The 15,359-nt window shown below is 44.8% G+C and overlaps 1 protein-coding gene across 1 annotated transcript in view; it reads right to left on the reverse strand.

Annotated features, from left to right (window-relative positions):
- Positions 1-9,374: 9,374 nt before the first annotated feature.
- LOC117882592 overlaps positions 9,375-15,359 on the reverse strand; it is a 353,010-nt gene continuing 347,025 nt past the window's right edge. Inside the window, 4 exon segments of the mRNA XM_034781083.1 lie at positions 9,375-11,002; positions 11,005-11,102; positions 14,220-14,297; positions 15,093-15,336. Coding sequence (XP_034636974.1) covers positions 10,910-11,002; positions 11,005-11,102; positions 14,220-14,297; positions 15,093-15,336 — 513 coding nt within the window. The 3' untranslated portion in view covers positions 9,375-10,909.

Here is a 15,359-nt window from a genome sequence, read left to right on the forward strand (position 1 = left end):
CCCACTCTCTCCCCCCACATACACACAACACACTCCCTGTCACACCCCATCCCACCCCGCCATTTGAAAAGCACGTTGCAGCCACTTGCATGCTGGGATAGCTACCACAATGCACTGCTCCCTGTGGCCGTTGCAAGAGCTGCTAATGTGGCCACATCAGTGCGCGTGCAGCTGTCAATGTGGACAGACTGCAGCGCTTTCCCTACTGCACTCTCTGAAGGCTGGTTTAACTCAAAGCGCTCTACATCTGTAAGTGTAGCCATGCCCTGAGTGCCTGTCAGCCCTCACACAGAAATTAGTCGGCAACACTGGTGTTGCAATTAAAAAGTCAAATAGCTTTCAGTTGGGCAGATCACTCTCCAGAACCCTTGCTGAGAAGAGCATTTGTAGGAAACCAGTGATTTCATTGCTGACAACAACTGCAGTGCTACGGTATGATGTCGTGGGATGAATCATGGAACCAAGCAAGCAGCCCTTTGTCCCTCTAGGTAAACAACTCTGGGAGAATCCCAAACAGAATCATTGCCCCCCTTTCACAGGCACCTTTTGTCCCCCATTCACAGGCACCTTTTGATGTTTGCTTGGTTTATTGGTTTTCGGCCACTTGTGTGGAAAGTATGAAAGTGGACAGGTGGAAATGTGGACACCTTGTTCATGTCCCATTTCATGAGTGCATATGTGAACAGCCATTCGCACATGGAGGTATGTACATGTCTCGGTCAAGGATCATACATGTGCCACCCATTGGTCTCTAAAACAGTGCAGAAAGCTGCATTGCTAAGAGAGCGCTGCAGAATAACAGCCCACCATGTACTGGGGGAAGTACAAAGTAGTTGCAGGGACAAAAATGACAGTGAATCTAAGGGCACGTCTTCACTACCCCCAGATCAGTGGGTAGCAATCGATCTATCGGGGATAGATTTATCGCGTCTAGTGTAGACGCGATAAAATCGATCCCTGATCGCTCTGCCGTTGACTCCGGAACTCCACCGCAGCGAGAGGCGGAAGCGGAGTTGACAGGGGAGTAGCAGTGGTCGCCGCCATCCTCACAGCCAGGTAAGTTGACCTAAAATACGCGAATAGCGTAGTGTAGCCCTAGCCTAAGTAAGCAGGACAAGCAGCCTTCACCAGAACACAGTCCCTGTCAAAGCCATGCTTTTTTTTATATCACAGCTCATGATTGTTGAAGGAGACAGGAGATGGGGTAGAAGGATTAAATGTGATGCGAGATGTTAATCCCACAGCAGGAAGGAGACTGCAAGCTTTGGATAGTGAGTGGGTATAAGCCAGGCCAGGAAACCAGAATTCTTTCGCTTCTCATGAGTCTGAAATTATGCAACGGCTAACACAGAAAACACAAGTGAAATAGAGTTTGTGGCTCAGAAATGTACTCTTTAAATATGCTGTACGCAACCCTCCTCCAGCCCCCCCCCGCAAAACGGAACCTGTACACAGCAGTCCTCTGAAGCAGCATGTGATGGAAATGCAGATGTGGACACTTTGGTTCCTGCCAAGTAATGTTTTTGGTTCACTTTGGAATGAAATTATGAAATGGTGGAGTTGCAGCAAGTGGTGACTGAAATGAGTTGCACTGATTTTCTCTCTGCTGCTTTGAGGAATTGATTCCCCCACCCCCACCCCCAACTAGGTAAATAAAGCATTCCATCTCACATGGGCGTCCCAAACACTTAGATTTTAATTTAAAAATAAGTTATCAACTCAAGAGCTTATTCTTTAATCCATTACTTACGAACTGCCTGATCCTGCAGCCCCACTTAGCACTGCAAACTCTGTGGGGCAGGGACCATCTTTGTGTTGGAATAATTATATTTGGTCCCATTAGGTTCCATTGGGCAATTAGTGAAGAGGGGCGCAGGATTAGACCTGAGTGTTTAAAGCAGAAATATGAGCAGAAAGGGAAAAAAAGTGATCCGGGTAACTACAGGCCTGTTAGTTTAACATCTGTAGTGTGCAAGGTGCTGGAGAAAATTCTGAAAGAGAAACTAGTTGAGGACCTTGAGGTTAATGGCAATTGCGATAAATTACAACATGGTTTTACGAAGGGCAGATCGTGCCAAACAAATCTGATCTCCTTCTTTGAGAAAGTAACGGACTTATTAGATAAGGGAAATGCGGTGGACCTAATATACCTGGATTTCAGTAAAGCGTTTGATACTGTACTCCATGAGGAATTATTGGTTAAACTGGAAAACATGGGGATCGATATGAAAATCCAGAGGTGGATAAGGAATTGGTTAATGGGGAGAATGCAGCGGGTCGTATTAAAGGGTGAACTGTCAGGTTGGAGAGAGGTTACTAGTGGAGTGCCTCAAGGTTCGGTTTTGGGACCCATTTTATTTAATCTATTTATAACTGACCTTGGAACCAAGTGCAGGAGTGGGCTGATAAAGTTTGCGGATGATACGAAGGTGGGAGGCGTTGCAAATTCGGAGGAGGATAGGGATATTCTGCAGGGAGACTTGAATGAACTTGTGAATTGGAGTGTCAGAAATAGGATGAAGTTTAATAGTGAAAAGTGTAAGGTGATGCACTTGGGGACGACTAATAACAATTTTAGTTACAAGTTAGGGACGCATTGGTTAGAAGTAACGGAAGAGGAGAAGGACCTAGGGGTCCTAGTAGACCGCAGGATGACTATGAGTCGACAATGTGACGTGGCGGTGAAAAAAGCCAATGCGGTCTTGGGATGCATTAGGCGAGGTATATCTAGTAGGGATAAGGAGGTCCTGCTTCCGTTGTATAAGGCGCTGGTGAGACCTCATTTGGAGTACTGTGTGCAGTTCTGGTCTCCCATGTTTAAAAAAGATTAACTCAAACTGGAACGGGTGCAGAGAAGGGCGACTAGGATGATTAGAGGAATGGAAAACCTGTCGTATGAAAGGAGACTAGAGGAGCTTGGGTTGTTTAGTCTGACAAAACCAAGGCTGAGGGGGGATATGATTGCTATCTTTAAATATATCAGAGGGGTAAATACAAGGGAGGGAGAGGAATTATTCCAGCTTAGTACTAATGTGGACACGAGAACGAATGGATATAAACTGGCCGTGGGAAAGTTCAGGCTTGAAATTAGACGAAGGTTTCTGACCGTCAGAGGGGTAAAATATTGGAACGGCCTTCCGAGGGAAACGGTGGGGGCAACGGACCTGTCTGGTTTTAAGATTAAGTTAGATAAGTTTATGGAGGGAATGGTTTAATGGTAAAACATAGTAGCCAAGGAATACCAAGCAATGGTAGGTAAATAATATAATGGCTAACAGGGGTCAGGCTAGAGACTCTTGCCTAAATGCTCGGGGTCTTACTGATCGCCATATTTGGGGTCGGGAAGGAATTTTCCTCCAGGGTAGATTGGCTGAGTCTCTGGAGGTTTTTCGCCTTCCTCCGCAGCATGGGGCAGGGATCACTAGCAGGAGGGTCTCTGCCAATTGAAGTCACTAAAACACAGGATTGGGGACTTCAACAGCAGAGTCCAGGGAAGGGGTAGGGACGGTTTTGTGGCCTGCAGCATGCAGGGGGTCAGACCAGATGATCATAATGGTCCCTTCTGACCTTAAAGTCTATGAGAAAGGGCTGTTCTTAGAGCACTAAAAGTTATTGCAATCTCACACTCCCTGTTCAAACATTTAACATGATGCAATAATCCTCATTAGCAATGCAAACAGAGGTAGTTGCAACAACATGGTAAAATTAGCACTTTGATATTGTGGATGTGTTAGCACTTTGATATTTGCATTAGCCCTGGCACAAAGCAATCTATTTCATGGGATCAGTTTGTTTTAATTAAAACAAAAAAAATGTGAATCCCAGGCAATCAATATAATGGAAGTTTCACTGAAAATATAACCCACCACAGTGCTTTGCCATACATACTTAATTCCACTGCTAGTAAAGGATCTAATCCTGCTGCCACCGAACAGCAATTCAGTGGGGACAACCTCAGGCCCTAATACTTTTCTTCAGTTCGCAAAATTAAAACCCTTAGTTTTCCAGAGAGGATAGAGTAACAGCAAACGCCCCAGACTACTAAACTGGGAGTGGAAATTTCTGCTTATAAAGTCACAAAGTTAGTCAAAAGTGCCTCTTACTTTTATTTGCCTCCATTCTTGGGTGACCAACTCGACCCCTTGGGGCCCGACTTCCTGACACCACAGCTATTATTAAGTGAAGCACTTCTCAAAGTCACGGGCCCAACGGGCCTCAAGCTGGACATCCAATTGTGTGGTGACTCTTCAAAATTGGCTGCATCGCAGGGTCACAATTCATGGGATGCAAGTGTTGCAGCGTGATGCATCTTGAGCAATTGGAACTGTCGACTCTTTACATATGGGGAATATGCTTTTTTGAAATCGACAAGAGCACAAGGAGGGAGAGTCTTTTCCATGTTCTTCTGCCGCAGCACAAAACCAAAAAGCTCCACTACTTAGACTATGCAGATTCATCTAAAAGTTCAGGTCCTATTTGCCATGGAAATTCATCAGTTCATTATTTTCTTTGCATTTGCTCTGGTAAGGAAGTCTCATTTGAAAGTACATCTTCCAAAAGTTGTGGTGAACCTATGGAACCATGAAGCTTAGGCTCCAGCACCTACTCCAGCACCTACTCTAACGTTTTCAGACCACATAGTCGTTATTCCCAGCTAGTGAGCTGACATGGGAAGATCAGTCAGTCAGATGCTCTAAACAAAAGAGAGATTTCTTGGTAACCACACAAAGTCCACATTACACTGGCTACTTCAAGAACTTCTCATGCAGTCTTTTAACCAATTCACACATTTAAACCATTCCCCCTCCTGCCCTTCACCAAAAGTAAAGTCTGGAAAGTTGTACTCTAATATTAATACATATTTTTTCTGTAGCTTCTGACAGGGAGTTCCCACTTGGTGAGCACACTGAATTTTCTCACTAAAAACCAGATGGCAAGCGTTTTCCCAAGTTAACAGCTCAGAAAAATTCTAAGCCAGGCCAAATCCCTCTTATCTTTCTCAAGTGAGTAACCCAGTTTTGCAGTACACGGAGGAGTAGACTCTTTGGTCTGCAGTCTGGTCTTCAATCTTGAATGGGCCACTGACATTAAAGACAGGTGCTCCTGTCCAGATAGGACTGGCATGTGAAAATACAGATTTCTATGTTTGCAAAGGTGCTAGGCTCATCTCTGGAGGAGAAAGACTAGCCCCTAGGTCCCTGCTGGGATCGCCAAAATTTTTGTTATGTTTATAAAGTGCCTAGCACAATCTGGTCCTGGCCTCTAGGTGGCTACTGCAATACAAACAACAACAATCTCGGGCATAATTGTTCATACCACTTTCCCCCTCCCTCTATGTTAAATAACCATTGGTGACTGCTTGAAGAAAAAGCAACTCCTTTCCACTGAACTGTTGCTTATATATTAGAAAACATGTCCCACTGTTAAGAAAGTAGATAATGTTCTTAAATCTGCTGGGTATATACAAACACTTCCCCCCTCCACCCCAGTTTTTTCTAAAGTTGGCAGTGTACATTGAATGACAACTCCTTGATACTCCAAGTATCAGGCTTGGGTGGGAGGAGAAAATAAAACTCACCTTGAGAATGTGGATGATTGTGTCATTTTGACCTTTACCCAATAATGCAGGAGAAAATTTCTGACTTTAATCATAGCAAACCAGTCTATTTAATACACAGGTATCTGATAACACAATGGTCCATTCATGAAGGAATAGGTCTTGTATGATTAGAGAACACTGAATTATTACGGAATATAAAATAAGACAAGGGATGACAATTACTTGTTAAAATTCTGTCCACGTAAACTGGTTTCTATCCATTAGCTGCTATATGAATTTGCTATATCGTATATACACATGTTGGTGCATGGGAAGAAATCTTGGAAAAAAATGAGTCAGATCCTTGTCTCAATCATACAACTGTCAATCCTGGAACTCCACTGAATATAGAGCTAAACCCTGATTCTACTCAACGGCAAACCTCCTGTTTTCTTCAATGTGACCAATATGTATCCTTAATGCTAGGCTTAAACTGAGGTCAGCTTCTAGGCTCTGATGTTTCTTACAAGGCCAAAATTACAGCTGAAGGAACTTTTAAATATTACCAATGACAGCAAACATTTAAGCAGAACACCCCTCTCTACCAGAAATAAATTACAAGTACTCAATACAATACATAAAAAGGGACATCATTTGGCGGCACTAATCTATCTTGGCACCTATTAGAAAAGAGATGTCTAGAAAAGGATTCTCTTCACAAATAGTTGTAGTGTGCGCTAACTAGGTGTGAACCAAGACTAGTAAAACAGTTAAACTCTGCAGATTATGTCTATGAGGACAATAGGACAGCAAATCACTTAAAAAATTGGTTTTCAAGACTCCTTCTCTCCCTTTGACTGGTTCTATACTTCAGTGGAATTACCGCAATTTATACCAGTGTACGAAGTTGGCCTACATCCCAAGGCTGATTGGCTTTAGAAATTAAAACTGAGTTTAAAACCAGGACAAACCAGCTCCCCAGACTATATATCATGAAACAGTCATGGTCAGAAAATCATCACTTACATGCCAACCTATTTTCTTCCTGGCCAATCAAAACAGACATATTGCGGGAGGTAGGGGGAAAGGAGAAGAGATGCAGACATGAAGGGTAAACAGAAAAAGAACAGTGCCTTCTGTCAAGCTGAATGTTTCTGCAACACAATCCAGCTCTGACTGTGATAATCTTGTGGAGTGAAGTGTGGCAACCTGAATGCCGCAAGGATGCTTCAAGGCAGGAAATCACCATCAGCTCAGTTAAATGAACTAGGACACTGGGAGATCAGCATGAATCCTCTTCTAATTGGTGGATAAAGGGCCCTTTTCTACAATCCTGATTTCTGTAAGTAATTCCATTGCTAAAATGTGATTCAGTTCCCTAGCCACGTGAACCCCAAAGGCAGTACGTGTGTGGGGAACGATGACTCATGTGACATCCATTGCAAGCTTGTATTCAAAGATGAAGCCCGGTGCAGCAGTAACATGGTTACTGCTGTGATAAAGCAGCAGGCAGAACATTTACTGCACTAACCCCAGAGGAATGGATTGTTACCAAGGCGAATGATGAGTGGGTCAAAACGTTAGGCTGAAGTCACATTTTCAGGCCCCCACCCTACAGGGACTTGTGATCATGTTGAAAGCCAATTTCGAAAGTGGCTGTAGTAGTCTGGGGGGTCTACATAATTCACCTCTAGCAGTGGTAGCAATGATGGAGGGTTTAGAGCAGATACAACCTAGCCCAACTTCTTAACAAGGTTTGTAATCATGCCAGTCATAGATCCTGAGGCCCTGTGGGAGCATTCACTGAAAATACCATTGCTAATGCTTCTTCAGCTCCACCAGTGTTAGCAACGTTAGGGGCCCTAGTGTGATGGCTGCAGGTTTTAACACAATCTCAGGTAAGCCAGCGCTGAACAGGTCTGATTGGTGTTAGGCTGCTGGTGGTGTTTAGTACCATGGTCGTTAGACCTACTCAGGACACGCTTTTAAAAAAAAAACTGTGCAGCAGCCCAGCTACATGAGCGCTTCCTAGGTTGCTAACTCAGGGGCACCTGTATAAGCAGCAGTGGGGCATGATTAGAAAATGTAGACAGGGCGTAACGTAGACAGGGCCTTGGCATGCGTTTACAGTCTACTATGTACTTAAAAGCCCAAGGCAGGATCACATTAGGTGTCCCTAGGGCAAGTTAGTAGTAGAGAATAACGCTTCAGATTTTGGCTTATGTAGAGACAGGCTCAGTAAAAACCATACTAGCCTTGAGCATTCAACAGCAGCAGCTGCTGCAGGTGTTTTCATCAGTATGCCATCTAGGCCTACTCTGAACAAAGTCGGGCCAGTGGTAGATCCATTCGTAGGTCTCTAACTGCTGGCATAGACATTTCTTCTTAGCAAGTCTTTGTTAAGGGGCCAAGTCTATGCCTGGGTTCTAGTAGAGTGGTTGGCTGAGGAAAAAAATCCATGTCCACTCGTGGCCAGTGAAACCATACGTGCTCCAACTAGTCAGCCCTGGTGTTAGGACGTGGCTGTAGCTAGCTTAGTTCTGATTCCCATAGCGAGTCGGAGTACAGAGTTGGATGGGCAAGAGGAAACCAGCAGGAAGACTATCATCAGGTATTGCAACCAAGAGAAGCAAAAGGCCAAAGCATTAGTAAATGAAATATTTCCTGCTGTACACTTAGGCTAGCTGATTATTAAAAGAAATGAGACGAAGTGGGTGAGGTGTAACATCTCCTTGTACCAACTTCTTTTGGTGGAAGAGACACGTTTTTGAGCTTCACAGAGTTCTTCCTCAGGTCTGGAGAAGGTAACCAAAGTGTCATAATCAAGTTAGGTCCAATAAAAGCTATTACCTCACCTACCTTGTGTGTCTCACAGCCTGGGTCCAACACGGCTATGGCAACACTGCAAACAAGTATTAAAAGGAATGTTTGTTCACACCAATAGTCTTCAGAGGATGTTATTCTGAATATAGTAAAGTTTTCTAAGGGACCTGTTTACCCGTAGTCGAAGATGCATTTGCAGAAGTGACAGACTATGCTCCTGCAATTGTGTTGCCCAGACAATCAGAAGACCAATTTTGAGGACTCTTTTGAAATTTGGCTCCATCATGGAATTTAAACCTTACACTTTCCCCATAACTTGAAAAAATTACCTTGTGCAGAGATTTGTCCTTCAGCTGAAAAGTTCAACATTCACAGAGAGGATTGCAAAATAGGGGTCTCCTAGGCCTGAGGAAATTGGGCATGTGTCTGCAGTTACAAAGGGTGGTGACTTTGCAGCAAGTTCACGGAAAGGCCACACCCCATGACAGTCTCTGTACTGGGCTATACAGCTGCTGCATGGCTACATATAAGTTCTCTCCGGCAATTTTTTACATCTTGGAACGGCGTTCCCATCTCTCTCCTCACAGGAGTGAGAGGCAAAACAGAAATCCAGGGCTCAGGCATCCACTGCAGCTTATTTAAATACAATGTATCGATGGGAAATGGTCCATCATGAACGATGCACTTGCTTTGAAGTGCCCGGCTGATGTCAGGAAATTCAGTGCTGTAACCTGTCAAGGGATAGGACAGGAATTTGGAAGCTGGCCTTTAATTCCACTAGCAGCCTTGAGCACTCAATTCCAACTGACTAGCATATTTCCAGGTTCCTCTGTATCTCTCGACAGATATGCCATCCCCAGGAGGACTTTGAAAGATGCCACTTCCAGAGTGGCCTCTAGTGACACATGGCCACCTATGTAGCAAGGAAAAGAAGCAGCTAGGATTTTGAGGAGGCCAAACGAGGACCACACCAACAGACATGTACGTGTAAGACACAAACACTGGCTGTAAGTCATTTTTACAAGTTTCTTTATGAAATTAAATGTAGCCCCTGGCGAGGGGAAAGATATAGTGCAAGAATGACTTTTGTACATGCTACTGAATTCAGATATCCCTGGATAACCAGACTTCAGTCAGCTACAGTATCAGCAAACATTGGAACTCTGAGCTTTGCAGACAGTTAGTGCTTACTCACAATAGCAACACGCTGGAACGAATGGGTGTTTTCCTTCCAACCAGCTGCAACTTCTTCTAAGCTATGGAATTCAGTCCTTATGGCTTCTAACTCTTTCACTATTGTAAGGCAAATCTTTCCTTTTACTAACCGAGGATTAAATGAATTCTTTTTGGCCACAATTTACAAACCTGCATGCCTACTGCTAAGCTCTTAATTCCACATTTAGGCACCTTATAAATGGCCTGATTTCTTTTTTCAAAGGTGCAGGTGACCTGGAATACACCTCAATATGTGTGGGGGGGAAATGTACGTGTTCTCTGGTTTGGAAAAATCCATCCATTTTGAACGAAGGAGCTCAACTGTGGAGTTAGGACCTTAACTTAAGGGAATTAAGTTTGCAGATGTTGGCCTTTGTTTTTTGTTAACAAAAAAAAGAAAGACAGACGAACAGGCATCAAGTTAACAACATCTGACAGGACTGATTACAAACTTACAAAATACACAGTTCTGTATTTGCCATAAATAAACACATTACAAACGTTTAACATTTTCATTGGCCAGGAAATATGGCAGAGTGACAGTGGGAAGAGTCTAAGGAGCTGACAACAGTATTTATTTTAGGCACATTTTTTTCCTAACTCATTTTTTTTTTTTTACATAACTCAAAGAAAATCAACTAGGTTGCAAGATGCATGTACTTCACTCATGCTGTGGGTTTGATTGGCACCATTTAACGGACTATGGTTCGGCGGTGTGTTGACCTAAGGAAAAGAAAAAGGGCACAGCAATATCATTGTTGCCTTCTCTGAGTGCCAATAAAGGCTAATCAGTCTGTTAAACGTGTAGTAAGATCATTTCTTTGAAGATGAACTCGGGAATTGGGGCAGTAAAAGGAAGGGTTAGTCCCCCCAAAAGTGCATCACATCAGCAACAATGAACCATGGTTCTGAGCATGCTCAGTAGACACCAAGCAGGCTGGTGTTGGAATGGACAAACTGCCATCTCTGCATGGGCAGCCAAGTTGGCTGAAGGCTAGAGTCTCTCTGGCAGTTGTCAGACAGCAATAATGTTCACAGCTGGGAGGATTGGTTCAAGATGCAGCTGACAACAAGGGTAAGATGAAAAACAGTTCAGGCTCCATCCTGTCGTGATCTCTTCCTGGGGGTTTGTATGGCTCCCGAGTGTTGTGCAGGGCTGGCTCACTTTGACTGGCACAAAAACACGCAACACAGTGTTCCACTTCGGACCCATTCAAGTACAGTCAGTCTGCAGAATAAATAGGGAAGGAAGGAGCATGCGCCATCCTTTGCAAACAGAGGGATGGAGGAGCCGGGGGTCCGTCAGCTGGAACAGATGGCTAAAGTGCTTTCTCAGTAGGGATTCAGGCACAATAGGGAGCTGCCCCTCACTTCCGAAAGGGTGTCAGCCTGCTGATGTTCTGCCAGAAGTTCGAGGGCTTGCGCTTGGGCTCTGCCAGCATGAAGACTTGCTGCTGGGGGAGGTTGGTAGGCAGAGAAGGGTGCTTCTGACGCATCAGAAAGTCATAGTAGGGCCTGGTGACAGCTGTTTAGACCATGAGACAGGGAAGAGCAAATGTTAGACTGGTACAGTCCCATGCCCGATTCCCACACAATCATTCTCAAAGCTGAGGCAGAGTTAGCCATAATAAGTAACAGCCAGTTACAGATAACTCTGTTTTGAGTTATCTAACCCCAAAGGCAGTTCGGGGATTAAGCCGATAGTCTGGGAGTGCCCCAAATGTTGACTGGAATTCAGAGATGCTCACATGCCCTCAGAATGTTGCCCGCAGCCACGCGCAGCAATGCGAGGACAAAGCTGGACACTTAAGGCATGTCTACACTGCAAAGGAAAACCCTCAGCAGGCCGTACCAGCCGACTCGGGCTCTTGGGGCTGTTTTATTGCAGTGTAGACTTCCGAGCTACCACCCGAACTCTGGGACCCTCCCACCTCGCAGCCCGAACCCGGAAGTCTACACTGCAATGAAACAGCCCAAAAGCCCAAGCCCGAGTCAACTGGTATGGGCCTGCCATGAATTTTTCTTTGCAGTGTAGACATGCCATTACAGTGCTCTACTGCTGACAAACTTAAACAGCACCCAATTCTGAATGCTTGGAAGACTGGTTAACTGACCTGCACTTGTGCACATTAGCCTGTGTGGCAGGTTGTAAATACGCAAGTATTTGTAAATGTTTAAACGTTGCAAAGTCTTACTGAGCAGTGGACCCAGTCCACAGCATTTAGATATAGGATCTGGATTTGGAAGCCCTTGGGGTTCAGTAGTGTTTGGAGTTAGGGGCTTGTCTAGACTACAGACACTATAATGGCACAGCTACGGCACTGCAGCCGTAGCGCCATTGTGTAACAATGGAAGGGGTTTTTCTATCACTGTAGTTAATCCAAGAGGCGGTAGCTAGGTCAGCAAAAGAATTCCTCCATCAACCTAGTGCTGTCTACACTGGGGCTCAGATCGGCTTAACTACTTCTCTCGGGTGAATTTTTCACATCCCTGAGTGACCTAGCTAGGTTGACCTAAGTTTTTGGTGTAGACCAGGCCTTGGTTCACTGCACTAGAGAGAGACTGGGCACCCTATGCCAACTGGATCTGGCTCCTGTTTCCAAACTCCCATGATACTTGGCAATATCTGGCTCCAAGTCTGGATTACAGCCGAACTGTCCTTCTTGGATTTTTGCAGTACTGTGCAATAAACTGCCAGCCTGTGTTTCATTCCCCACACAGTACCCAGGGAACCATAGAAAGGTAAGAGACTGAATTCCTTGGCAAGCTACAGTAGAGGGAGTGCAGCCACAAAGTCTAGTTTCCCAGGTGTGAATCTTCACCTGGAGGCAGCGTGCATGACGAAGGGCAGGACAGGCATAAGGAGGGGAAACTTCCCTGCAACTCATAGAGCTCATCCTCCCTTCGGCTACTGCTAAACCTCCCTTGTTAGGCTGCTGCTTTCTGTCCTGGGTGCCTACAGACGCTGTTGAAGAACACATCATCTGCATCTGCCAATCTCCATGTACAGCAAAGGGTGGGTATTTAATTAACTGTTCTATTGTGGTAGCAGCAACACTGCCAAATACCACACAAACATACACAGAGAGAGACTGCCCCTGCCGCAAAGACCTCAATCTAAACCCTTTTCACTTCCCCAAGAGTTCCCCTAAAACTCCTCTTGTCATTCTTCCTGCAAGCTGCCCCATTCAAATTGCTTAGAGACCTGGCTTCTAGGGCTGAGGGGGGGGGGGTATTCCAGTCCCCAGCCAGATGCCATCCAACAATCTCATAAACAGAAGCTGCCAATTGTATTTAGCTACCTTGAACTGTACTAGGGGTTTTGGAATATGAACCGATGATTAGACACACAGAATGGCCCTTGTAGCCAGGAAATATTGGGTTGCTGAATCTCACTGGCTTAGCTGAGGCTGCCAAGTCTTCAACTTGGTGAGAGCTGCTGGGAATTGTACTGCAATTTTCCACCTCTCTGAGCCTACCAGCTGGCCTATCCCAGAACTTTGTTAGCATCACTTGATTGACACTAATCACATGCAGTAAAATCAGCTTGTTCGGGGAAAATTTCCATATAATGGGAGACAATAGAAAAATACAGTGCTGAGTAATTTCCACAGCTTGCGGACAGTTCAATTAATTTCACCGGGATCCTATTTCCCTGTCATGACTCTTTCTCTGTATTTTCTTTCTCATCCATCAGTGATGAAGGGCTTGAGCCAGCAAAAATATTACATACTCATAAAACTGCATTTCCTAGTTCACCTAGGAAAACAATAGCTCTCAATATGGTAGTAGGCAGTTAGTGAGGTGTTAGTCACCCCCATCTTTAACATTCCTGTTCAACCCCAGTGGAACAAGACCCACCAGTGGAAATCCTTAGTCATTTCCCTCTTAGCAGTAAGAGTAGGGAGATGGATCAAAGTTTGTGACAAGTCACGTCTCCCATCCAGCTAAAAGGGTATATTGACTGGATGCCACTAGAGTCTGGTTTATTTTCAAGGTCTACAGTCGCTGTGAGATTCCTTAGCATTGTGTTTAGCTATGGACCCCTATTGGGATCTGAACTGGAGGTTAACTCTTAACACCGTGTTCTTTATTTAATACTGAAATGCTACCTTAACCTGCAGAATAACTAATTGTAAATATTGTTATAAACAAAAATACTGTCACTGGGAAGTTATGCTGAAACATTGCTCACCTGTTTATTGACAAGTTCAGATTGCTTAATGGGCAGCACGTTTATCAGTGAATCTGGATTTTTATTTAAACGTGACTTCACTAAAATATTTGTTTTCCGAACTGTATGTGCTGATCCAATTTACAGCTTGTATTTTTTACTCTTAAGGTTGATCAGGTTTGTTCCTAGGCTCCATAAACCCGGAGCGACAGAAAATTAGAATGGCTATTGCTAAAACAGGGGCAATTGCTTCTCATTAATTTCCCTACCACACCAAGTGACCCTGTGCCACTGGAATAAAGATCTTAAAACCTACCTCCCCCCAGTGGTAGGAGAAGAGTAACACTTACCAAGCTCCCAAAGATGAACAATCCGGGGGAAGGGGCAAATAATGCATTGATCAGCCCAAGCTTATTTGAAGTCGGGTTTTTAGATGTGCTTAGGAGAAAAAGAAAGGGCCACACTCACCCTTAGGCTTTCCGGTGTGGTGCTGTTTGTTGGCATTCAGCATCGCCTGCTTCTTCTGCACCTCTGTGATTGAAAAACCTTAAAGACAAAACCGAACCTGTTAGCAGCTGTACCGCTTAGGGCTCCACCTAGTTCCTCCTACAAACAGTGGGGCTCATGAAGAGGGAAGTGAGGGGATGAACACATCACTATGGATTTGATTGTGCTTTTCAGGCACAGCCCCATATTGGGGTCTACCTTGCCGCAGGAGCCCCGGGACACATTCTGGGTAGAATTCAGCCAGAATTGCCCCTGGTGCTGAGGGAGAGTGTATGCTGCCCAGGGCGCGCTGCCAATTTTTAGCAATTGCAACATGTGCCTCACTTTGTGGCAGCTACGCCCCCACTCAGTTCTCCCTGCCTCCTTGGTTAGCATGGTCAGTGGCAGCCTACCATATGGCCTGCACACTTGGCGCACTGGGTTGGCCCTGCTCGTGTGGCCCTGGTCACATTAGACCAAGTATGAAAACGGTGAGATGGATTTGCCCTCTAGAGAACATGTGGTCATGTATAGAATCCTGGATCAATCTTGTGCTGGGCTATTGACGAGTCTGTCTCTAACCCTGCCAAAGGGAAGAATAATTCAAAACTAACATAACTTACTATTTAATAGTTCAAGCAGGCTAAGCAAAAGATTTTAGCAGCTCCCTGAGACCTCATTTCAGTGATTGCTCTCTGCTCTATTCTTTGTATGATGAGCAGAGGGGAAAAGAAACATCATGCAAAATATATACATCTGCAGCCCAGCCCTGGGCTGGAGGGGCACGTATTGCATTTGCACACATTTGTGTTCAGCGTGATGGAGGGCCCTGCTAGACAGACAGCCTTGCCATACCAGTTTCCTGGTCAAGCTGAACCTGTTTCCTTTCATTCTCGAATGCCTTGAGCCAGCGCTGTTTCTGTTCAGGCTTTTTTGCACAGAATAAGTGGACTTCCTCAGGGTCCCTGCAGAGCAGCTTGAATGCATTTTTAACACTGATATTGAAGTCCTTATCCTTCCCATCCTCCACGTCCACTATTTCCATGTCATCCATGTTGATCCGACTCTTATAATAGAGGATGTCCCGGCGCAGGAGATCCTGGAAGAGATTATGTTCATTGT

Source organism: Trachemys scripta, chromosome 9 (genome assembly GCF_013100865.1).
Source record: "Trachemys scripta elegans isolate TJP31775 chromosome 9, CAS_Tse_1.0, whole genome shotgun sequence".
Lineage (NCBI taxonomy): Eukaryota > Metazoa > Chordata > Testudines > Emydidae > Trachemys > Trachemys scripta.